The sequence below is a fragment of the Thermobia domestica genome, chromosome 7 (genome assembly GCF_964235325.1).
Source record: "Thermobia domestica chromosome 7, izTheDome1.hap1.1, whole genome shotgun sequence".
NCBI classification, from domain to species: domain Eukaryota; kingdom Metazoa; phylum Arthropoda; class Insecta; order Zygentoma; family Lepismatidae; genus Thermobia; species Thermobia domestica.
In genome coordinates, this window is record NC_137460.1 from 24667479 (window position 1) to 24693562 (window position 26084).

Consider the following 26084-nt stretch of genomic DNA (forward strand, 5'->3'; position numbering starts at 1 on the left):
AGCCCCCGCCAAGTGGACTTTGTGGTGGACAAACACCGTGTGCGTGGGTTTTCTCGGAGTTCTCCCGTTTCCTCCCACTTTCTTCATTCCACCATTTCATTCATTTCTCATCATCACCGTCTCCTTTAGCCTAACCGGCATAACCGTGGGACGTAAAACTCAAAGATTTCATTTCATTTTTCCTTTAGCCTAACCTGCATAACCATGGAACTTAAAGATTTCATTTCATTTCATTTTCTAAAGATTTCATTTCATTTTATTTTCTATCATTCTATCCGTCCGTTCGTAATGATGTACGAGGGTTTTTTTTTTAACCGTTTCGTTATCAATGGCAGACACTCGCAGATACAGAACTTTTATTATACACATTAGAAAAGTAGACCTTCTTCGTGGCTAAGCGGTTAGCTTACACGCCTGTGGCGTGGGAGACCCGGGTTCGATTTCCGGCGGGAGCTCATGTGGTTCGGATCCCATGTTAATCAGTAGGTCCCGTCTCATATAGCCTTGCTGCTGAACGGGATGTTAAACTCAAAATCAACTAAGCATTAGAATAGTACAACATTACATTACTTTTCAACATATTCACCATTCAAATTGAGGGACGTGTCATAATGTTTTTACAAGGTTTGAAATTCCTTCTGCAAAAGAACAAATATACCCGCCTAGAAATGAAGCCCCCCGCTAACAGGAACAGGGCAAGAAATTTGGGGAAAGCAAACAGAAAATCCAGATACGTATTGTAAACCAACGGACTTTACGGGTAGTTTTGTCTAGTTCCTGCACGAGTTCATTGCTGACTACAGATGGGCAACCACTTCTTGCCACACCGTGCATGTCAATTCATTCATCTTTAAACATGCGACACCTTACCCATATGACACCTTCACTCATTACATGTGGTCCGTAAACACCATACAGTTCGCGATGAAATGCAGCTGCCGAAAGTTTTCTCGCACTCAAAAATCGTATTACTGCAAGCACTTTACATTTGGGAAGTTTTTTCTATTGGAGCGTTCATTTTCAATTGTTATAACGGATGAGTGAACTGCAACATAACCTTCTCCTTCCACTGCTCACTGTCTACTGAAGTACTGCACACTGCCCAACATGACAGGGGTAGCTATTCTCCGTCATTCACTGTTGCCACACTTGGTACAATTGTAGCAAATTCAGCCCTTTTTGTCATTCATCGGCCCGTTTGTACCACGCTGGCATTTTCAGCCCTTTTGTGAAAAAGTTGGTACAATTCTACCCAATTCAGCACCATTTAACAAATACTTGTCAAATTATTAATAATGTGTGTGATGTCTTTCAGGGAAGGTTCTAGGACCCTTGACCGGTTTTACACTTTTTACAAACGCCAGTTTACTTACCTTCTATTCTTCTTACAGTCTATTATTCCTCTTCGGTCGTGAAATAAGCGAGAATAAAGTGCAATATTATATTTTAATATTTTATTATAACGTACTGTTTACACGAACTCGGACATGATTGTTTCTCGTTATGTATATATATATATATATATATATATATATATATATATATATATATATATATATATATATATATATATATATATATATATATATATATATATATATATATATAGATAGATAGATAGATAGATAGATAGATATAGATATAGATAGATAGATAGATAGATAGATAGATAGATAGATAGATAGATAGATAGATAGATAGATAGATAGATAGATAGATAGATAGATATAGATATGGCCATAATGCCGTTTTGGTTCATTGATCACTTTGAAATAAAGGTGCGTTTGGTTTACAGTACATGCCAAAGATGATAACCGTTTTCCCTTTAAATTTGCGACCTCTGTTATATTTCATACGTGCGAAAAAAGTTTCATCTACTTCCACGGCCCTGCTATTTGGATGTTTTTTAAAAAGAGGACTTTCTTGGTTTGGACTCTTGGAAGACGGGGGGGGGGGGGGGGCAGCAGTGTTCTACAATTTTACCTGTTATAGTTTCGTGTTGTGGAGCCATACATTACAGCGGTATAAAATAATGAATTCAGCCCTTTTTGTTTCAATTTGGTACTATTTTTCAGCCCACTCCAGAGCTAGGACTATTGCAACACTGCCGTCATTTCTCGCAAATGCGCAAACGGTTTTTTTTTTTTTTTCGAATTGCCCTCGTATATAGAAATGGCTAGAGACTGTACCATTTAACTATCGAGACAAACTCCAAAATTTAAAATCAATGTCATTATAAAGTTCACAATTACCTTATTTTTTTTGAATTTTATTCCTAACCGAAAAATAAGGTAGTTTACTGAAGAATGATTTTTTTTTTTTTTTAAACATCGATTTTCTGGATACTGTTTAAACGACTTTGTATATTTCATAAATAGACAGTTCTTTAACAAACCTACAATATAACAAAAACCATTTTTTCAATTAAGAATCCGCAAGGAGTAGTTTATTATAGAGCTGGCTTACTTTAACACAATTTTCACAAAAAACAACTAACACGATTATATATATCAGAAACTACTCAATCCACTTGTAACAATATTTCAAATACAGCCTCTAAGGCCAATATACAACAGAATATTTTAACATCAATAGTGGAAAAAAGAAAGAAGAAAATCAGGCAGGATTTATGCTTAAAGATAACATCCCGACATTCACCTTGTGGAACCGCGAAAAAACTGGTGTAACTAGTCAGGGTAGCAAGCCACAAGCTTTGCACCTAGGATCTCCCTTTTGCGAAGGAAGAACGCTAACCACTAGCCTACGCTCGTTAGAAATAATAATAATAATAATAATAATAATAATAATAATAATAATAATAATAATAATAATAATAATAATAATAATAATAATAATAATAATAATAATAATAATAATAATAAATGTTCCTTGAAGGAAAGGAGCATTGACAGCAGAAAAAACAAGTTTAAATTATTATTATACACCTAGCCGATATATGGTGTAGCATGAATGGGGCTTGGAAGTGGTTAGTAAAACACAGAAATGCGTAAATTTTATTTGAAATACAACTGATATACCGGATGCCCATTTACGCCCCTTGTAAAAGCCAACACAGTATTTGCAAGATTTCTCTTTGCGAGTCGCCACGAACCTAACTACAATAACATCCCGACCAAATAATAATAATAAATCACAATTCCATTCATAATGAATGGATTTTTGAAGTACTTTCGTATTTATTGGATTTCTTTTATGAAACTATAATTACTCATAAGGTATTATTGAAATTTGTATCGCAATTTGCTACACAAAATGTAAATTGTTAAAAAAAAAAAAACATAAAAAATGTTGCAAGTATAGGCTTATATGACAATTCACTTACAGTATGACATTAGAAAGAGAAGCAAGAAATTTATCATATTACGGAGCTCTTACGTTTTATTTGATTACTCAATACCTATGGCGAGTCCATCTACAGATTATTCAAAAGTGTCCAGAGTATAATTAAACTAATGATTATGTTCATTATTCAAGCGAGCTATCCTCTCATTCACTAATTTCAACCATGATTGGGTGTTTTAAATAAATATTTAGGAAAACATGTTATATAAAATTAGGGAGAATGAGCTCCCTCATTATTGGTCCATTTCAACTGCAAGGAGGGAGCACGGTGGCTCAGTGCCGGTTGGGTCCCTCTGGTAAGTGGGGTCCTTGGTTCGATCCCCGACCAAGTAACTTTGTGGTAGACAATATCGTGTCCGTTTGTTTTCTCCGACTACTCCCGTTTCCTCCCACGTTTTCATTCCACCAATTTTATTATCATCATTCACTTGCTTTAATCATCGTTTTCGTTAGCCTATAGGGCATACTCCTAGGACGTTAGGGCTAAACTCAAAGATTTCATTTCATTTTTTCAACTACAAAAAATTTAGAGGATTGGAAATTCTTAGAAAAAATGACGAATTCGAGGATTTTTTTTTAAACGAAAGTTATCATACAATTTTTTATTTGATTCCTCACGAGAAGGGGGAGAGAGGTTTGTTTGAGTTCTCATATTTAATTAACTTCAACTGCAAGAGTGGGGATTATGTGAAAACTTCAATACAGATATGCATTATGTTGTTAAAATCGAATAATATTTATGAAGTTATTTCTTTTAAAGCTAAGGAAGGGGATATAGGAGGTTCACTCTCTCATCTCGAGTATTTTACATCTAACAAGGTACATTCACGAAGTGTCCCCCTCGGGATTCATGTAAAACTGATTTAAATGCAAAGTTCTCCATGGCTCAATATGTATTGTACTAATTTTAGCGGCCCATATGGGAAATTTGCATACTTATGAGCCTTCATATACCCGGAATTCAATCATACACTACTTCAATTCACCCACAAAATTGCTTTTAGTTTCTTTAGATGTAACTGAACATGAATGTGGGCATATGCTAAACAAATTGGATCAAGTACTGCTTCTTTGATACGTGTTATCCACACCAGCCGCCATCTTGGATCCGCCATATTGGATTCAACTTTCGGTTTTTCAAATGGGAATAGGTGCATGTGATACATCAAATTCATATAAAATTTTCTCGGAAATTCATTGGCGTAGTGAGTTTTACGGTAGCTTGCACCATTTGCGAGATATTATATGTTAAATCCCTCTAGGCACTTCGCGAATAGACATTGTAGAGTGATATCAGTAACGCTTACGTTTTTGATGTTGACAAATTAAAACAATTTCTAATTGGAAAAGTACTGTAGGTATAAACAAACTACAACATTGGTGTCATAATCTTACACTTCTGTGAGTTATTGTTATTACTTCCATGTTATACTATAACAAGGAAGTATTGTGTTACGAGCAAAATGCCTAATGTAAATCAAGATACGATCAGATTTTGGTGATGATCTACCATATCCTATTTGCGTCTGTGTGTCTGTATTATTGTACGTTCAGAAAACATTTCGCCAACAATAAGTCACATAAAAGATCACATATACATACGGGGCCCTGCACAACTTTTTAATGGTTGAATTTGTGAAGTGCCTCACATTTAACATGCAATATCTTGCAAATGGTACAAGCTACCGTAAAAATCACTACACCAATGAATTTCCGAGAAAATTTTATATGAATTTGATGTGTCACATGCATCTATTCCCTTTTGAAAAACCGAAAGTTGAATCCAATATGGCGGATCCAAGATGGCGGCTGGTGTGGATAACACGTATCAAAGAAGCAGTACTTGATCCAATTTGTTTTGCATATGCCCACATTCATGTTCAATTACATCTAAAGAAACTAAAAGCAAATTTGTGACCAAGCGTTATAGTAGTGTATGAATTCCGGATATAAGAAGGCCCATAAATATGCAAATTACCTGTATGGGCCGCTAAAATTCAGCCTATAAGTCGGAAAGGAAGCGTTTGTGCACTCAGGTTGATCTATACTTTTCGTCTTATCTTGGTGTCAGAAATAACCTCCCAAACGTTGTCGGTGTTGTTTTGAAACACCCTGTATAAATCTTTTTGCGGTTTTAGCCGTGTCTTCAAATAGTTAGTTTGCTGACCTTAAGATGGTGTCGTGGTGCCGACGTTTAAATAAATAAGACGGTGGCAGCGTCTTTATATCAGTCAACAAACTATTAGAAGTCATTGCTAAAACCTCGAAGAGATTTATACAGGGTGTTTCAAAACAACACCGACAATGTTTGGGAGGTGATTCTTGAAACCAAGATAAGACGAAAATATAGATCAATCTGGGGGCACAAATGTTCCCTTTCGGAGTTACAGGCTGCCGAAGACATGAAAAAAAAATGAACTTTAAAGGTTCATAGTTCCAAAACTATGAGACCTACCGTAGTCGGCTCAAGACTTCACTTAGGAATTAGTATGTGCCATATCTAAATATCTATATTTTAGAATCCTATGGTACTTCCGCAACAACTTTTATAGAGGTAATTGGTAAGTACTTCAAATTAAATGCCCGTAGCCAAACTGCCGCTATAAAAATTGTTGCATGAGTACCTTATAATTCTATATATTTTTGGATAGCTCACATACTAGTTCCTAAGTGAAGTCTTGACCCGACTATGGTAAGTCCCATAATTTTGGAGCTATGGACCTTTAAAATTCATTTTCCATGTTTTTGACAGCCTAAAACTCCGAAAGGGAGCATTTGTGCACTCAGATTGGTCTATACTTTTCGTCTTATCTTGGTGTCAAGAATCACCTCCCAAACGGTCGTTGTTGTTTCGGAACACCCTGTGTAATAGAGTGGCTATATCTGATAGTTCCTTAATCCAGTGGTTCCCGGTCTTTTTTGACTGAGGACACTACTAAATGCTACGACATAAATACATAGTACTTTGATTTTTTTTATTATTAATAATATAAATTGCAACAATGTAAGACTGTAAGTTTATACCTATAAAGTAGTGACTTTAATAAGTACTAAGCATTATTGATGCCACTAAAGGCATTGAGTGATACTATCTGTTTCAAAATTTCATTTTAACTATTTATTGTTAAGTAATTCGTTACTTTTAAATTCTAAAATTTCGGACACACCCTATAGGACTATGCGACACACCGGTTGGGAATCACTGCCTAAAGAACATGCTTAAACTTTAGTCAACCAGGCACAAAGGGTTTCAGTGGTAGAGCGCTCACCTGTGATTGCAAGGGGTTCTTCGTTCGATCCCAGGCTATACGAGTTTGTGATAAGACAACATCGTGTCCGTAGCTTTTCTCGAGGTTCTCCCGTTTCCTCCCACATTCTAATTCTATTAACCCTTTCATAAGTATTCACTTTCGATAATCAAATGTTTCCTTTAGGCTAAAGTGCATAACCTTCGGACATTACTCTAGAAATTTCATTTTATTTTGAAAGGATTAGTTCATTAGCTTTAAACAGAACAAACACCATGTTTTATGAAAATCGAAATATTAATAATAATAATAATAATAATAATAATAATAATAATAATAATAATAATAATAATAATAATAATAATAATAATAATAATAATAATAATAATCCCCGAAAACAACTTCAAATTCGAACTTTTATACGTTTTTTTAATCCAAACAACACGAAACTGTCAAATAAACACATACTATGTTGATTTAAATTTTGGCAATATTAAAGTTTAGAAAAGTTATCTTCAAACTATTAGAAAAAGGTACGGGATGAATTCAGTCTTGTATCCAGCCTGTTTCAACCCTAAAAATAGGGGTAACTCTGAGAAGGGAAAACTCATGCTATGTTTCAGAGACGTAACTAGCGGCTTGCAAGCCTTGGGAAACTTTTACAGTGGACCGCTCTTCTGGTTTGTATAACAGACAGTTGACATCATTACAACCCCTCATATTAAAAAATAAACAGCTTTAAATAGAATTCCTATGCAAACTATTTCTAAGTTAATGTTTTTATATCATGATGCAGTATTTTGTAACGTGTTTTTATACCTTAAAATTCGTATCTTCTTGTTTTGACTTTAGTAAAATTGTCTATTATTTCTTCGAAGTGCCGCTTACTAGCCAATGATTGCCCGATGAAAGAAGTGCTAATCCTTTTAATCTTTCTTCACTCAGAGTGCTCCTCAGACATTAAGTTTGGAAAACGAACGCTTCGCATTTGCAGTTGTGATAAGAATGGTTAGAAACAAAGCTATATTGACTTCTGGAAAACTGGATGAAACGAAGTGGTTTTTCACTATAAGAAGAGAAGCTAGTTCCCTGTCACTATAAAGATCTTGGGCCTTATCCAGAATCTTTTTGACGTAAGATTATCGTCATACTAAAGGTCTGGCGGGTCTAGGTCAAAACTCCCACAAAATCGGTCATAACTCACACACAAATGGACAAAACACCCACATATAACAACGGTCACAATCCCCACATAAATGAACAAAACTCCCACACAAATGGACAAAATCTCCACAGAATCGGACAAATCTCCTACAAATCTTCTAAATTTCACACGCTGAAACTAATAATAATAATAATAAAAAAGAAGTCCAAAAAACACTTATGATCCAAAGTCCAAGGGATTTGTTCACCTATCCCCTTGTCCACTTTGGACTTCTTTTTACTATTTTTAGCGTGTGAAACATAAAGGACTGCAACCAGGATTATTTCAAAGTGTGGGGGATTTTTTTCGATTGTGTGGGGGGTTTGTCCATTTGTGTGGCGGTTGTGACAATTTCTGCGTGAGGGAGTTTTGTCCGTTTGTGTGGGAGTTTTGTCCATATGTGAGGATTGTGACCGTTGCTATGTGTGGGAGTTTTGTCCATTTGTGTGGGAGTTATAACCGTTGGGGTTATGACCGCTTACCTGTGTGGGAGTTTTAGCTGTGGGAGTTATGACCGTTCGTGGATTTGGGAGATTTGTCCATTTGTGTGAGGGTTATGACCGTTTGTGTGGGCGTTTTGACATTTTCTGAGTGTGAGAGTTTTGGCTGTGGGAGTTTTGACCTGCTCCCGGCCTGACTACTACAGGAAACATATGTTAGTCGAACTCTTTAGTATGGTACTAATCACGAGTCAGAAGGCCCCTCATTACTAAGTTCCAACCGCGTAGTTCAAATTTCTAGCGAAATGCTGAAGAAACATCTTTTTTCTGTATGTTTCTGCGAATATGGAACTCATCACAACAGCCATACCGACACCAACTGAAAAAAAGTCCAATCTAAATTTATCAAATACTTGGCATACAGGAGAACCGGACTCTATCCATCTTATGAAAGTTATCTATCAATAATAGACAACTTCTGCATCCCTACACTTGAACAAAGACGAAACGTTATGGATCTTATTTTTCTGCATATAAGAGTACAAAACAAGTTTAACTGTACAGATCTTATACCGATATTAAATTTTCATGTCCGGACACTTAAAGCTCGTGCTGATAACTCTGGCATGGTTCTATTGAAGAAAAGAAAAAAAAAAAACCTGGCCTACGTATTATTAACGTCAGCAGTCTGGAGAATATGTTCTTCTTATAACAAAATATGTATCGAACATAAAGAAATTGACATCTGTAATATGAACTATGTGTTTAAGAATTCTATTGTAAATTTATTCTGTAATACACCAACACAATAATTGAGCTTGTGACTGTTGTGTTGTTCATGACAAATAACTAAATAAATACAATTATCAGCTTTATGTAAAAGATCAGTATGACCTAGATTTGATAGTGGTGTAGGTAACATTACCTAAACCAGGTAACACGAAACTTTCATATCAATTTACTCAAACTATTGAAACAACATTGTATTGGACTTCTTATTTCAGCTAGCACTCGAAAAAAATTAAACATTTACGCGAAAGAAGTCTTCAGTGTCCTTTAAACGTTCGTCTTCAGAAATTTCGTTTAGCGATGTTGCACTTTCCAGTCTCGAATATATATATATATTAAGCTCTGAATGGACCAGGTATTTGCTATTAGGTTTTCATCTCTTGCTTCAGCTCTTCAAATTTATTTAGATATTTTTTTAGCTTTTGAAGAAACTTTTGTGAAAAGCTGTATTCCTTTTGATTAAATCCAGTTTTTCGATTAAAGTGCGTTAAACAAAACATTGATTGCCTGCCATATTTTACACTACAAAACCATTAAGTAAACAAAGTTATACTTTTCAAAATACCTTTCCAGTGCTCCAGCATAATTTATTTTTGATCAGATTTTGGAACTCAACCTGAATTACTTTACCAAGAGCCTATTGAAATCTCATTTATCTTGAAAGACTGCGTCATATTTTTCAGCCCATCTTATTGAATTAACTTTCTGCAGAGTTCTAGTTTTGTCATCTGTTCAGGACAGAAGACTGCTCACCATATTCTACTGCTTGACATTGTGCCCTAAAATCACTTACTGTTATTTTATAGTGACATTATCTATACGCAAGATTGAAATCTTAAGTATTCGTTAAAGTAACAGCTTAAGATTTAAGAATTGCATGCATTATAATAAATTATAGATAGGAATATCATGTGTTTACTTCCTTAAACATTTCCTTGGAAGAAGAATAAATAAACAAATATACTGGGTCACGAGTGATTTCCTTTATTATGTGATCCCCTGTCCTTTTGTCAATCCAGCCACCCTGTAGCTACACCCTTGTTACGTTTTATGAAACTCAGATAATCTTTATAAAATTTATCTTGAAACCTGGCTTTAAGACGGGATAAATCTGAGGAGGTGAAATTGACATTAGGTGAGATCGACAGCAGGAATCTATGTTCTGACCACACATCACCCAACTATAGCCCATTGCAGATTGTGCTGCCAAGGAGCCTCGTTTTCTGTCAGTTTAAATGCATGCTGATCGATTACCCATGTATTCTTTCGTTAAAAAAAAAGACCAAACTCGAGACTACAATATCCCTGTCAGTTACTTAAATACATTTTCGTGTTCTTGGCAATTTAATAATGTTTACACTGCATAAAAAGGAGAGAATTTTCAAGAGAACATTTCCCCCTCTTTTCCTGTTCAAGAGACGTTCCTTTGTTTTGATTCTTATACCAGGGATTTGGTGAAAGCGATGATGCAACATTAGCGCTGTGCTCTCTCTTGCTATTGGTTTAATTGAAGATGTCTTTGTTTAGTCTGCTGGAAAGCTTAGCTAATCTCCTTGGTTTGGATATGTTTAAACAGTTAGGTACAGGAAAAGTGATACAAGAGAGTGGGACTATTGTATTGAAAGACAATTTAGAACTCTAAATCATGGATAAATCAATTGAAAGGCAGTTGACTCTAACTCACGAATAATAAAGACAATATAGAAACAAATTAAGGACTCTAAGTGTATGGCTATTCGATGATGCGTTTTCGATGCGTTAGGTTCAGCAGCGAACGCGACCTAGGTGGCTACTCGGTAATTTTACTTTCGCCAGAGTTATAAATCATACTATGAGCCAGTCAAGGTTTCCAAGCCTTACTGCCACATCCTTATTCTCATTCATGCGAATCACGAGAAATAACCCTATTGTGTTACATAGATTTTTCTGTGATTAGCTTATTTTTCGGAATTTCCCTGTATTTTTATGAAATTTCTTTTGTTATACACGCACATACTTTATATTAGCAGAGTTCCAGTACTCTGCACAAAGCATCTTCCGAGCAGCTGTATTTTTTTTCTAAAATCCCATTGCCTAGCAACACGTGTTTTCTTTTTTCTCTTCCTTTGGAAACATTTTACTGATTTCGAAACAGCAGGCAGTCTATTGTTCCGAAACGCACCAAATAAGCTCGAGCCTACGTATTCTGTGCGTTTTTATTGCTTTAGCATCGCATTGTGATTAGGCATCCACATTTAAACACATGGGCAGCGTATTCCAAGCGTACACATGAGCCATAAAAACGCGTAGCGAACGTTTCGAATAGCCGTGCAGTAAGTCATTCATAAAGGCAATTTAGAAACAACTAAGAACTATTTAGTCACGAATAAACACAATTAACCCTTTCAGCAGATACTCTCACAATTGTGAATGCAGAACACACTACTTATAAACATTGTGATTTCTAATATATTCAACAGATGGCAATTCACTTCCTGACAACTTATCATTCAGAGAGAGCTCCTTCGTGGCTAAGCGGTTAGCGTACGCGCCTTTGGCGTGGGAGACCCGGGTTCGATTCCCGGCGGGAGCTCATATGGTTCGGATTCCACGTTAATCAGTAGGTCCACGTCTCATATAGCCTCGCTGCTGAACGGGACGCTAAACTAAAATCAACTCAACTCAATTATCATTTAGACACACACACTAATGTGCTTGTAGCTAATTTGTGTACTAAAATCCTTTGATTGGCGTTTTTGACAACTGAAAGTAGTACCCGTATTCATAAATGTGATGGTATCTGCTGAAAGGGTCAAGAAACAATTGAAAATTCAAAATCATGGATAAAGACTATTATGAACATTAAGCCTTGAATAAACGGAACTGAAAGACAATTAAGAATTCTGTCATGAATAAAGACAATTAAAAAAAAAAAAACAATTGAAGAGTTTGATGCAATAAGAGCGTAAGTCTGAATTATGCATTTGGAGAAAAACAATATTGAAAATTTAAGTAGTGTTGTTTTCTTACACAAAACAATGTAATATGTAGCATTTTATTCCGATATTGAGTTGAAATTTTGACAGGAGGCTAAACAAGAATGGTAAAAGCCACTTATGAGTTTGATGCAAAAAGGGTGTAATCTGGCTTACGTCCTTATTGCATCGAACTCCTTAATTAAGAACTCTAACTCATGGAAAAAAGGGAATTTTGAAGCAATTGAGAACTTTAAATCACGAATAAAGGCAATTAAGAACTTTAACTCATAAGTAAAGGCAATCAAAAAACAATTAAGAACTCTAAATCATGAAAGAACATAATTAAGAACTTGGACAAAGAGAACTGAGAGACAATTGTGAACTCTTAAGTCATGGATAAAGACATTTGAAAGACAATAAGAATTCTAACTTCTGAAGTCATGGATAAAGCCAGTTGAAAAACAACTCAAAATTACGAATAAAGACAAGAACTTTGTCATGGATAAAGACAATTAAAAGCTTCTAATTCAAGGAGGAAGAGGATAATTGAGTGGTCTTGGAGTTTGTTTTTATTTATTGAAATTTAGTGTCCTTTTTCAGCACCGAGGCTACATGAGACGTGGACCTACAATTTAAACTGGAATCCAAAACACTATAATGCATCCATAGTTTGATGTTCACCCACTTGGAATGGAACTTGAGACTACGTGCAATAAAGGAGTACGTACTATTCTAAAATGAAATGAAATCTTTCAGTTTTACGTCCCACGATTATGCCGGCTAGACTAAAAGAAACAGTGATGATGAAAAATGAATGCAATGGTAGAACGAATAAAGTAAGAGGAAAGGGAAGAATTCCGAGAAAACCTACACATATGGTGTTTGTTCACCATAAAGTCCACTTGGCGCGAACATGCTATTCTGTATATAAGATAACTTAGTAATTCTTTATGACTTACGGTTCGATCCCAGCTCGCGCCGTGTGGACTTTGTGGTGGACAAACACCGAGGTCGTGGGTTTTCTCGGGGTTCTCCCACTTTCTTCATTCCCTCATTTCACTCATTTCTCATCATCACCATCTCCTTTAGCCTAACCGGCATAACCGTGGGACGTAAAACTAAGGGTTTCATTTTTTTCTTTATGACTTACAAGAAGCTGAAGGTTTTTTTTTTTTTTTTTTTTTTTTTTTTTAACGGCAGAAACTCTCCATTAGCTGGGTTACTCACGAGACGAAGCGAGATCATTTTCACGATACTTTTTTTCTAGACGAGACGTTATCAACTCTTCTGTCGTAGCCAATCCTATGCATTGGATTCAATCACTGCCAATCCAATCCAGACTGGATTTGTTATCAGCCATTTCCCTAAGTTCTTAGTTTTTATTATCCTCGCACTTTCTTCCTTGTACCAACAAAAAATATCTTTCTCTTACATTTCTCGACAAGAACTTCATTCTTGGAGTCTTTTCCATACGAGCGTCGTGTCATTTATAATTTTTGATATATCTACTTTAATATCCTTGTAGTTCACAGTAGCATTTAAAGCTCAAAATTGAAAAGCTTTCTGATCTGACTCGTATGTAGTAGAGTTTTTCTTTGTAACACAGCACACTCACTCGCTTATCCTTTGTCGTTATTATTCAACAGATGTTTCTCGGAAGGTACCTTTCCCAATTTGTGGAAGGCTGCCAATATCATACCCATCTTCAAGTGCGGAGATAGAAAACAAGTTTCTTCCTACAGACCAAGTTCTCTTCTCTCTTCTGTGTCTATTCTCTGCAAGAAAATAGTTAAAGACAGAATATACAGCTTTGTCAAACCATTTCTAAGCAGTTTTCAGCATGGTTTCCTGCCTGGACGTTCGTGTCTCACCAATTTTTCAGTGTCAGTCACACGTGTGACCCAAACAATAACGGCTAGCTCTCAGCTTGATGTAGTTTAATTTGACATATCTAAAGACTTTGAAACCATAAATACCAAGTTTCTACTTTATAAACTCTCTAATAGATATAACATTCATGGCATGATCCTCTCTTTCCAACAAAGTGTTACTTTTCCTGGATGCCTGTCTTCGTATAGTACCGTCTTATCCGGAGTGCCGCAGGGGAGTGTGCTTGGGCTACTCCTGTTTTTACTGTATATAGATGACTTACCTAGCATCTTTTCAACATCTTCTTCTAATATTTTGCTCTTCGCCGATGAATGTAAACTCTTTAGAGTTATTAACACCATAGATGATGCTTCTTCACCGCAAGCTGATATAGATATGTTAAGTGACTGGAGCTCCAACTGGAACAGACCTTAAACCCCAACAAATGTTCTACCTTTTCTATCTCCTTAAAAAAGAATGTACTTTGTCAATTAAGGTCAATAATGTATTCATTAAACAGGTTTCATCTAAAAAACAATCTAAAGCCACATTGCCACGTTAAATGAATCTTGTAGCTGTCATTAAAAAAAAAAAAAAAAAACTTTCAACCCGATCTTTCTCTTTACTTTTTACATGTTACAACTTCTTGAAGCCAAGAAAGGTTTCTCAACACATGCAGTACTGCACTCTAGTGGACAAGCAGTGAACCTCCTAATTAAAAAGTGTATTTTGGCGCACTCCCCCTCCCTGTCCAAAGAAATCCGTTGTTTCGGAAGTGGCTAAACTGTTTTTTTTCTTTTATGGCAGCAGAAGGGCGATAGCAGGTAGCAAGCAAGACGTCCCAGAAAGTTGCGCATCGTTCAACTCCTTGCAAGATGAAAAAAAAAAAAAATGTTTTATGACCCTTTCAAGACTATGTGTACACGGTGAAATATGGTAGGGTTTCAAGATTTTTTTTTTTTTATGACAGCTACAAGTTCTTCTAACGTGACAATATGGCTTAAGTGTTGTCTTTGACGAAAAACTTCTTTTTGCGGATCACATCATATCGACCTCATCCACAGCCGTTCAAGCTGCTTAGTCTACTTTTAGATTTCTTGAAATACAAAGTCTCCCTGCTCTTAACCCTTTCCGGCACCCGGCTTTTTGGGCTATTTTTTTTAGACTTTCAGTCAAGCAGCTACTGCATCGTCACTATTTATCCTAGGATCATGGTTCATACCTCATTCTCTTCAGAATGGAGCTGGCTTTCAAATGGTACCACTTGAATGCTCATACCATATACCAGAAGCGGGAAAAATGATGTCAAAGGGAAAATTTCGGAGGGAATTTTTTTCTCGCACTTTGGGCCCCTCTGGAGCGGCCCTGTGTGAACGTAACCATCTAAAAGAAAATCTGATAAATAGTACTTGGTATACTGAATGTATGTGCCAAATTTCAAGTTTCTATCTTGAATACTAAGGGCGAGAGAAATTTTATCAGGAATTCCCACCATGCCCCAAATTACCGTAAAACACCATGATCTCAGGTAAAAAATTGCCTGAGACATCCCTAATTACCCTAGGGTCATGTTTCGCCCATCATTCTCTTCAGCTTAGAACTGCCTTTCAGGCGGTATGACTCACGTATCTCCATCATGTATCTAAGGCGGGAAAATCCCGAAAAAAGGGATTTTTTGGGTCTAAATATCCTTTTTTTTCAACTTTTAGCCCCTCTCGACCCCCTGTTTTAACGCAGAGATCTGAAAAAATCTGATAAATACTACTAGGTGGGCTGAATGTTTATGCACAATTCCAATTTTCCAGGTGCAAAAGTAAGCCCGCCAAAAAAATATATACCGACAATGTCCCATATTCCCGTATACAGAGGGAACTTTTTAAACATTCCCTGAGACATCGCTAATTACCCTAGGATCATGGTTTGCACATCATTCTCTTGAGAATAGAACTGCCTTTCAGGCGGTACCATTCACTTGTCTCCATCATGTATCTAAGGCGAGAAAATCCCGTGAAAGGGATTTTTTGGTAAAAATTTCCCTTTTTCAATGTTTAGCACCTCTGTACCCCTCTGTTTTAACACAGAAGTACGAAAAAAGAAATCTGATAAATACTCCTCGGTGGACTGAATGTTTGTGCAAAATTTCAATCTTCTATGTGCAAAAATAAGCCCGCCAAAAATAATGAACATAGACCGGCCTCGCAATATTAAAAGAAAATATATATATATTTTAGAATTATGACGTCATCACCTCCTACGTCTCGACGCAGGAAGGCGTGAAACCATACGTAAGGTCTTCTACAATGCCTCTGGACTTGAAAAACTAAACTAAAAAAAAAAAAGAAAAGAAAGAAAAACCGAACTTAAAAGCTCAAATAGGAGAGTTATAACGCAATGTACCATGAAACACCCCGTATGGTACAAATTGTACCATGGGATCCCCAAAGGGTTAACAATGTTTTACAAGACTTCTTTTTCCCCGATTATTGAATATTGTTCACCTGTATGGAATATGGCTGTACCTACTAAGCTATCTCGCATTGACTCGGTTTTAAACTTTCCTTGCCATACTTAGATTTAGAATTCTGAGTTACGTGATTCCTCTAGTAGACAGGAACTAATCTCTTTAATGACAAACGAAGTCGCTCAGCTGATTACCTATGTAAGAGCAACAATGGTAAAGCTGGTTCTAAATTCTTATTATCGCAGATCAACCTTCGTAATTATTCCTACGCTGCGAACTTGCTCTCTAAATTTACTAACCTCGAGACTCCTAGGTTTATTGTGAAGCGCTCCTTGTTTTACAGACTAGCAGAAGATTATAACACAGTTCCAATAGGTTTCAACATTTTTACTACTGAACGAAACTTTAGAATCCAACTGAAGAGAATTTTGTAAATTTAGAGGTGAATTTTCTTTCATTTGTATTTTTCTTTCTTTTTCTTTTTTTGTTTACAACGAACTTAAAAAGTTGGTTACTGAATTCTCTATGTCTCTCTCTCTCTTTCTCTCTCTCTCTCTCTCTCTGTGTGTGTGTGTGTGTGTCTGTCTGTTATTTGCATTTTTTTTTCAATTTTGAGCCCTCCATTCGAAAGAGCATCAAAAACTATCTCAGAAAGTGATGGAATTTTTCGCGTCACTCTTACCGTTCCTGAGATATTGGCCGAAAAATGGCCGATTTCCAGAGATTCAAGGAGCCATATCTCGGGAACCGTAAGTTATAGAGGGATTATATTGGTGTTGATCAGTATCAAGAGGATGGTGAATATTTTGGTATCAAATAGAAATTGGCCATCGTTCCCCAGATATTGCTCAAAAAGTTCGAATTTCGACAGATTTAAGAAACCATATCTCGGGAACCGTAAGTCATAGAGAGATGATATTTTGCGAGAAAGAGAAGGCGTGGATAAAAAGATTTACGTCTAGGAACAATCACAGTTATATTCTTCCCGCTCCATGCCTCCATTCTTTTTAAGTTTCATTCTGGTAATGTTTTTAGAGCATTCTCAACTGGTTATATTTGTGTTTTCAATGTTGATGTTGTCCAATTTTAGCTAAATGGCCTTGTGTTGTATGAAAGTTAGTGAATAAACAAGTAAATAAATATGCTCAACTCTTATCTGCTCAAAATATTTTTTTTTCGAAAACCTCAAGTCTATTCCTTGTGGTGTTGCCCCCAAAGATGAGACGAGACGAGACGAGAAAATATTATTTTTCGTCTCGTCTCGTAAATTTTTGTAAAAGCATCGTCTTAATTCCTGAAGAGTTCTCTTTTTCCCCTCCTTTCGATTCTCAAATGTTTTTCTCGTCTCATTTTGAAAATCTATGTTCTTGACTTTGGTAAATTGTCTTCGTTTATTGTGTACCTAGTAGACCTAATAGGAAGTTCAAATCTTATAGACATATAGGAATAATTGTTGAATATCTAGCATTAGTAATAAAAAAGATATATATCATCCATGTTCCTTAATCAATGTTCATATCTACGAGGGGTGTTCAGATGAAAATGGTGCAAAACGACACTGTGGGTATAATCGAAGACTGTAATTCAAAAGTAATCACCAGAGGCCTGAAAACAACTATCTCACTATTTCACGAGCCGAAGGATTCCCTGTTCCTAGAATTTCTGTGGCTGTGATAGCGACCAATCCACCAGTGTGTCCTTCAGTTCGTCATCCAAGTTGAAACGCTTCCCTTTTGAGATGTTTTCTAGATTTGAGGCATCTAGTTTCTCTTGCAGAGCTGGCTTGGTCTCACTCATCAGCACTGTGTCATCCGCAAATAGGACATTCAACGGTGCAATTCTTGAATATCCTTTGTAAGTTCGTCCATCGCAATTGCAAATAGGTATGGGCTAGGACTAGATCCCTCATGAAGCCCCACTTTAAACAGCGAACTCTTTTGTTATTCCGCACACGCTCTTCACTCCTGCCCTACATCCATTATATATACAGTATATATATATATATATATATATATATATATATATATATATATATATATATATATATGTGTGTGTGTGTGTGTGTGTGTGTTCGCCGTATATCTAAAATTTTAATCACTTCCTCCTACAACATCCTTACATATATTCGTAAGGTTTGGATTCATTCGGGCCATTTGTTCTGGGTTTTGCAATTTTCATAAACGGAAGTTTAGAATAACCTTATTTGTCTGGTTTCAATATTGGAATCAGACTCCAAATCTACCACACTTTCACAAATGAAAAATGAAATTCAATCTATTATTATTATTATTATTATTATTATTATTATTATTATTATTATTATTATTATTATTATTATTATTATTATTATTATTATTATTATTATTATTTCCTTTCAGGATGCTTGGACTGACGAGAACGGCCGTCTTGATGTGGACAAGAAACAAGACTGCAAAGATTTTGCTTTCACTCGGAAACACAACATCACGAAATTCACGTTCATCAGAGATTTTGATACGTGTGATGATGATGATTACGTTATGGAGGTAAGCTTTAAAATTATTTTTTCTTGCCTTCACATTTAAAATTGATTTCATTTTTATTTTTTTTCTTTCTTTTCTTTATAAGGTACATAAACTGGCTACACGTCTTTGTACAGCTCACAGATGGCGAGAACCCTAAAACAGGGGTAGCGGGGAAAGATCAACGACACGGTCAAGTCCATTTTCGGTTTTTGAGGTGTGGTCTATACTTAGATGTTGTCTGCTACTCCGAGTAGCTATCTGTATGCTATTCCGTGGTGTCATTTGAAACCCCCGTGCGAAAAGTGGGCGAGCCCATACCTACGTCACACTACTTCTGCTAGGGTTCTTCTCGTCATCTGTGAGCTGTATATACATCAAATAGGAAGGAGGTTTGAAAAGATTCCAGGCCATTATGGAAGAGAGGCAGATAGATGAGTATGGTTCGAGTATGGAATAAAGCGATTCTTGTATGTATTTCAGTTGCAATTTGAAAACCTAAGTGTAAACAATCTTCATTTTGCTTGAGATTGTTTGAGTGAAGGTCCAAGAAAATATGGGATTCACCTCACAGGAGAGGAGGTCACTGATCGAGTATCTTTTATTTCTTCTAAGGGTATTAACGATGAATTTCATGATAGCATGTGTAAACAAATTCCTTCGTCTATTCCAGGGTTTCTTCACCAGGGGGTGGCGAGAGGGTTTCATGGAGGTCGCAAAAATAATCGGAAGAATTAAATATAATTAGAATCTAATACCGAAATATTTTTAAATATTATTTTTAATTTTGCTCTGATAGGTATATATTTTTTATTTTTATACATATTGTTAAGAACATCAAAAATAGGTCTAGTAAACATTTTCAACAGGTGCAGAGTTGATTAATAAAAATCAATTTAAATGAAAGAGGTACGATATAAAACTAATGAAAAATACAGAATGCATCAAAACTTGTATATTGAAATACAATTAAAATTGAAAGCTAATGAGATACCTGAGGATGGTGTGATTTCACTAGTGCGGCAATGTCGGGTTCAATCTTCGGGATGCACATTATCAAGTCATTTAAAATATTTCACAACTTTTTAAACAACTGTTCAAGTTTTATTCAACCAAAATTAGAAATAACTTTATTTTTTATCATATGACCCAAAATTAAGGAACTTATGAAGTTTTAAAATTTTCAAACGGCCTCCATTTTGAAACAATATGACAAATCGGATCGATATTTGTAATATAAATGAATTTACCAAATTTGGTTTTAATCCATTCGCTTTTAGGAAAGTTCCGCTTATCCACTAAATTCAAGAAATGAATTCTACTATTATAGAAATAGATGGATATCGTGATCTCCACAATAGGTATATTAAATATCCCACACAAGCTTATTACAAACCACAAATTATAAGGTAGTCGCTGGCAAGAGGATGTGATAAAATGGGGTTCGTGATAGAAATTAGATTGAGAACCACTGATCTAGCCGATCAAGAAGTGGGCTGCTGACTTCAGGAGAGGAAGAACATCAACCAAAGACAAAGGGCGTTCAGGATGCAGTCCAAAACTAGAGTCCAGTAATCATCCAGAAAATTGACTTTGTTCACCAATCGATGCTCTAGATAAATTGGTCTGAAGAGGATTTCAGAGATATTAGAAATGTCTGTGGAGTGTATTCATCACATTGTTAACAAGAAATTAGAAGTAAGAGAGTGGGTCCCAAAATAGTAGAACATAGATCAGAAACATCATTTGCTTGATTCACGCGCAATTTTGGCTGATTGTGAACGTAATTCCTCCGATTTGTTTCAACCGTTTGGTGACTCCCGATGAAATATGGCTCCACCACTATGATACACATACCGAACACTAATCAATGGAGTGGTGAACATATGCTCATCAGGGTTCCATATTTTGCTGTACTACCATTCACTCAACCTGCAACAGTGGAAAGAGTATTTACTGTACATTATGGTGTTAAAATTGTAATTGAGATTGTCTTGATTTTAACCCTAAAATGCAATTTGATGCCAATTGGCATCATGCTCAATCGATAACAATAGGAATAATAATGATATTCTTAACCCCCTTTCTGCGTGATTTTTTCTTTTAGCGAAAAAAAATCAGTATTGGAAATAATCATATGAGAACTTGAAAAATGAATTAAAGCTTGAATTTTAGATTTTTCACTTAATTCCGACGAGAAATAAGTAAGTGCCATATATGACACACTTACAACTCACAAAGAACATGCCAGATGACACCAAAATCTCTTATTTATACACGTCAACGTCTCACACAGCAGACAAAACAGTCATTTGGTGCCTTTGATAAATCACAGAAAAGCTAAAGTGAAAAAGTGGATGTGTCATATATGGCGCTGCATGCGGTAAGGGGTTAAAATGTGTGTATTGGCGAAAAGCGCACGCCGATGCCATATGGCACTAATGGTGTTAAGCTTTCTACCACACAGTTTTCATCTAGCGGCATAGGTCGGACAGAGAGTGTCAGAGAACGTCAAAAAGCATATAGAAAGCACAAAAATGCACGTTTGTCACTTGCAAAAATTTTCGCAAAACCTTTTTTGTTCTCTTAACATTAAAATAAATTCATTGCTTCACAATCTTTCATACCACATGGTTTCTACTGATATTGACACAAAGCTTTGTTTTCACTAGTGTAACACAACAATGACATCTATCCTGTAACTTGATACCCCACAAGTAAAGACATAAAATGTCATATTATTGGATATTATCTGCATTTATCTATGTAATGCATAATGAAATAAAGAAGAAAATATTTTCATCACAACCAAAATTAATTCGTGCAATAAAGGGTTAACTAATTATTTTTAAATTCTTAAGATTTTCAACGAACTTAAAAAGTTCGTTACTGTATTCTCCATGTGTGTGTGTGTGTGTGTGTGTGTGTGTGTTATTTGTGAATTTTTCAATTTTAAGCCCTCCATTCGATAGAGGATCAAAAACTATGTGAAAGAAGTGATGGAATTGTCCGCGTCACTCTTACCGTTCCCGAGATATTGGCCAAATATTTCCGATTTCGGGAGATTTAAGAAGCCATATCTCAGGAACCGTACAGTAAGTCATAAAGAGATCATATTGATATTCACCAAAACCTAAGAGGATGATGAACATTTTGGTACCAAATAGTAACTAGTGGCCACTGGCCAACTGACGACCGTTCCCCAGATATTGACCAAAAAGTTGGGATTTCGGGAGATTTAAGGAGCCATATCTCGGGAACTCTAAGTCATACAGTGATGATATTTTGCGAATTTTTCAATTTTGAGTGTGTGTCTTTGTAAAATAACATATCGTAGAACGTTTTAACAGTTTTTTTTTTCCTTCGTATAAACTAACAGTTTCTCATCACTCCCGATTACACGGTTCCAGAGGTCTTGTGGCTTTTTGATGTGCGTCCTTGCGAACTCTAAGCAAGCCTGTATATGTGCACCTGTTAGTTTGACCTGCAAAGCAGAACAAATAATATGAGTACAGTTACATGTCTCTGCACTGCATTCTAGACCTAAAGTTGTTTTCAGGTTCGTTGCAACAGCGAACGAGTTTGCTGCGTTAGATTCAATAATCGAAAAATTTTCGTCTTCCGTTGTCACTTGTGGTCTACTCACTTTCGTTTTAGTTTGTAATCTCTGTTTCCCTTCTGCTTCGAATCATTCAATTCAATATCTTACTGTTTTAATATCCAGGATCATGGCTCGAGCAACTTGCTTTTTAGGCATTCCAACTTACCATTTTTTTTAAATCAAAGCAATTTGCTGTAAACAACAAACAGATCTTTTTAACTTCGTTCTGGCAATGCCCTTGGTGCATCATCAATTGGTTAAATTCTAAAATTTCGCGACACATCTTAGGACACTGCGTGACACAAATTTGAGAACCATTGGTCCAGCATATACGCACTTTAAATCAGGGATGTATTTAATGGAGGGTATACGAGTGTAAAATGAAATGAAATCTTTAAGTTTTAGGTCTCATGGATATGCCGGTTAGGTTAAAGGAGAGTGATTGTGAGAAATGAATGAAATGGCAGAATGAAGAAAGTGGGAGAACCCCGAGAAAACCCACACACATGGTGTTTGCCCATCACAAAGTTCACTTGGCGTGGGCTGGGATCGAACTCAGGACCCCAAGCACCAGAGGTGAACGCTCTACCACTGAGCCACCGCGGTCCCGGGTATACGGGTGTGTATACGCTATACGTTTGAAAACTGTCCAGTGTATACTTACGAAAAATACTAGCAATACATCACTGTTACGAATGTTGTAAAAAAAAAAAAAAAAAAAAAGAGAGAGAGAGAGAGATTAAATATCACACAAAACTATTGAGTAAGAACTGTGGTTTCATTAAGAACAAAGCTAGTAAAAAATAATTCTGCACTACAAGGGTGTGTAGATGTCTTGCTGATATATAAATAAACAAAAATGTCAGATTACTATTACTACCACTATTATTATTATTATTATTATTATTATTATTATTATTATTATTATTATTATTATTATTATTATTATTATTATTATTATTATTATTAAAGATTTGAGAATTAAATGCTGCCTCTAAAATCGCAGAAGGGGTCAAACAAGCAACAGATACGACCAGCGAGCGGGAAGGACGGAGGTATGAAATATGCAGGGTTTACGAAGGGGGTAGCCAGGGAAAGAAGATTGGAAACCACTCTGCGAGAGATTTGTTTCTGAATTATAACATCTTAATTCTTTATACTAAAGAGTGCCTCAGGTCGCGGCTTCGATTTTTCTTGCATCTGACACTTATCAGGTAAAAGCAACTCTTTATATTCTTCCCCCCTTTTTTCGTCTTGCTTTTTGCAACAAAGAGGGAAATGTTTTCATAAGATTGTTTTACTACACGAAAATTTTAAATTAGAAAAGAAAAAAGAAATGGGAATCAATATCCCACATAACTTTCCGTTCTTTAACTCATTTTTACTTGAAGGGATTTTTTACCCTTTTATAAAATAACAACCGAAGGACAAGAAGGTTCTAGTGCGTTCGATAAGTTTCCTGTCGTCCTACTTTTTGTAGAAGAGGAGAATATTCCATCTTTGTATAGAAGTTTACGAAAATATATACCACTATTTATTTTTTATTCTATCCATAGCAGCATTTGGTAGGGCCTATGTAAGTCGCCATGGTTGCATATTAGTAATTATAAAAATAATACCGATAAATACATTAACTTAAAGTGGCCAACCAACAATTTGCCGCCATCTATCTAACAGCTTATGTTGGCCAACGAACAATTTGCCAACATTTATCCAACAGTTTATGTTGGTCAACCAAAAATTTCCCGTCATTCAACCAACAGTTTATATTGGCCAACCAACAATTTGCCGTTATTCATTCAACTGTTTATGTTGGCTAATCACTAATTTCCCGTCATTCATTCAACAGTTTGTGTTGGCCAACCAACAATTTGCCATCATTTATCCAACAGTTTATGTTGGCCAACCAACAATTTGCCATCATTTATCCAACAGTTATGTTGGCAACCAACAATTTCCCGTCATTCATCGAACAGTTTTTGCTGGCGAACTAACAATTTCCTGTCATTCATCTAACAGTTTATGTTGGCGAACTAACAATTAGCCGTCATTCATCCTATAGTTTATGTTGACCAACCATCAATTTGCCGTCATTCGTCCAACAGTTAACGATCTCGCACTACCAATCGCAATTTAAGCAACTACTTTTCGTAGGAGTGACGTTCGCAGTTGAGTTGGTTGGCAAATGGTTGGCAAGGCCGCCAATTCCAACTAGGACCAACGTTGTCAGTTGGCTGGTTTACCTTTGAGACTGTTGAGTCTACTGCCTGTGCTGCTAGGGATAATGGAGTTGGTCCTCATGAAGTTTACGCCGTTTAGGGGTACTGAGGGACTGCTCTTCTATAGTTACCAAAGTTTCAGAATGAAAGCTGCATTAAAAAATCGAGGACAGAGATGTCTTTTAAAAAAAAACAATAAAAAAACAACTACAAAAGAAGAGTCCTTATTTGAAGAAATTTAGACGCTATTTTATCTAGTATAAACTTGAAAATTTCACCTGAGGCATGTGGTTCTGAATCTCCATATTTTCTCTCTCGGCACTGTCCTAGTTTGTTCGTTTTGTTTGATTAACATTGTTTTTGTTCTATTTTCTTCACATTTTCCTCAGGTTTCGTATCAGTTTGTCAAGAATTCTTTACAAGATTTCGTGAAGAGACTAGCATTGCCTGTAAACCATATGTACACTCAAGTCCAAAATTATTGTCGCATGTCTATAAATATGTTGTTGTAGGAATATAATTTGATATCGAATTCGCCCGGTACTTCCTATAATGTTAGTATGTGTATAATCGGCAAAGACGTGTATGTGGTAAATTTCATGTCAAAGGAGCAGTAAATAAGAACATAAAACGAAAATAAAACTTTCTTGTCCATTTAGTTTTACATTTTGTTTTACTCATTCTAATTTTCATATTTATAATTCTTTTTTCTATGAAATTTACCACAAATATACATTTCCCGATTATACACATAGTATCAGTATTAAAAGTACCCTGCGAAATCATTATCAAATTATATTCTTACAAGAAGAAGTTATAGATATGAGACAATCATTTTGGACATGAGTGTACTTTACCTTTTCTACTTCCTGTGGATATACCAGCTACCTTATTCAATGATAATGTTTGTTTTTTAAGATAGAAATTGAATTAAATTAGGAGAAATGAAATTTGCTCTTGTACTACATAGGAAGGAACTACTCACATCGTCTGGGCCCGAGGACGAGGTCCGCTGTTTCGCCTACCAGGTCTAGATGTTAGCTCTGAAGAACATGGGATGCAAAGGACTCAACTGCTGAAGAACATATCTCCTCCTGCTCGTCATCCTCCGAACACTTGGCCAATTGAAATCAGGGCAGATCGAGTGAACGTGCCAGCGGATGAAACTACCTATTGGTGTCATGTACACAAATTGCCTCCAGAGTTAGCAGAGAAACATCACGTTGTACAGGTGAGTAAGTTGCTTGTCTTCAATGAAGGAACAAATGGGTATAGACTAGTAGAATGAAAACCAACAAATACTTGTGCTCAAATGTTGAACATAAGTAATGAGCACTACATTACGATATACGAGTCGTATATTGATGAAAAGCAAATCTAGGAACACGTAGAATTTCTTTACGGAAAAGGTAAGGTTTCAATGATCTTACCC

The 26084-nt window shown here is 35.9% G+C and overlaps 1 protein-coding gene and 1 long non-coding RNA gene across 2 annotated transcripts in view; one reads left to right on the forward strand and one right to left on the reverse strand.

The window, feature by feature from the left end:
* Positions 1-26084, reverse strand: part of LOC145689922 (uncharacterized) — a 268690-nt gene that overhangs the window by 116629 nt on the left and 125977 nt on the right. The gene's annotated exons all lie outside the window — the stretch shown is intronic.
* Positions 1-26084, forward strand: part of LOC145688835 (dopamine beta-hydroxylase-like) — a 54243-nt gene that overhangs the window by 5328 nt on the left and 22831 nt on the right. Inside the window, exons 2-3 of the mRNA XM_081763004.1 lie at positions 18710-18856; positions 25623-25883. Of these exons, the coding sequence (XP_081619130.1) occupies positions 18710-18856; positions 25623-25883 (408 nt within the window). The remainder of the gene's footprint in view (positions 1-18709; positions 18857-25622; positions 25884-26084) is intronic.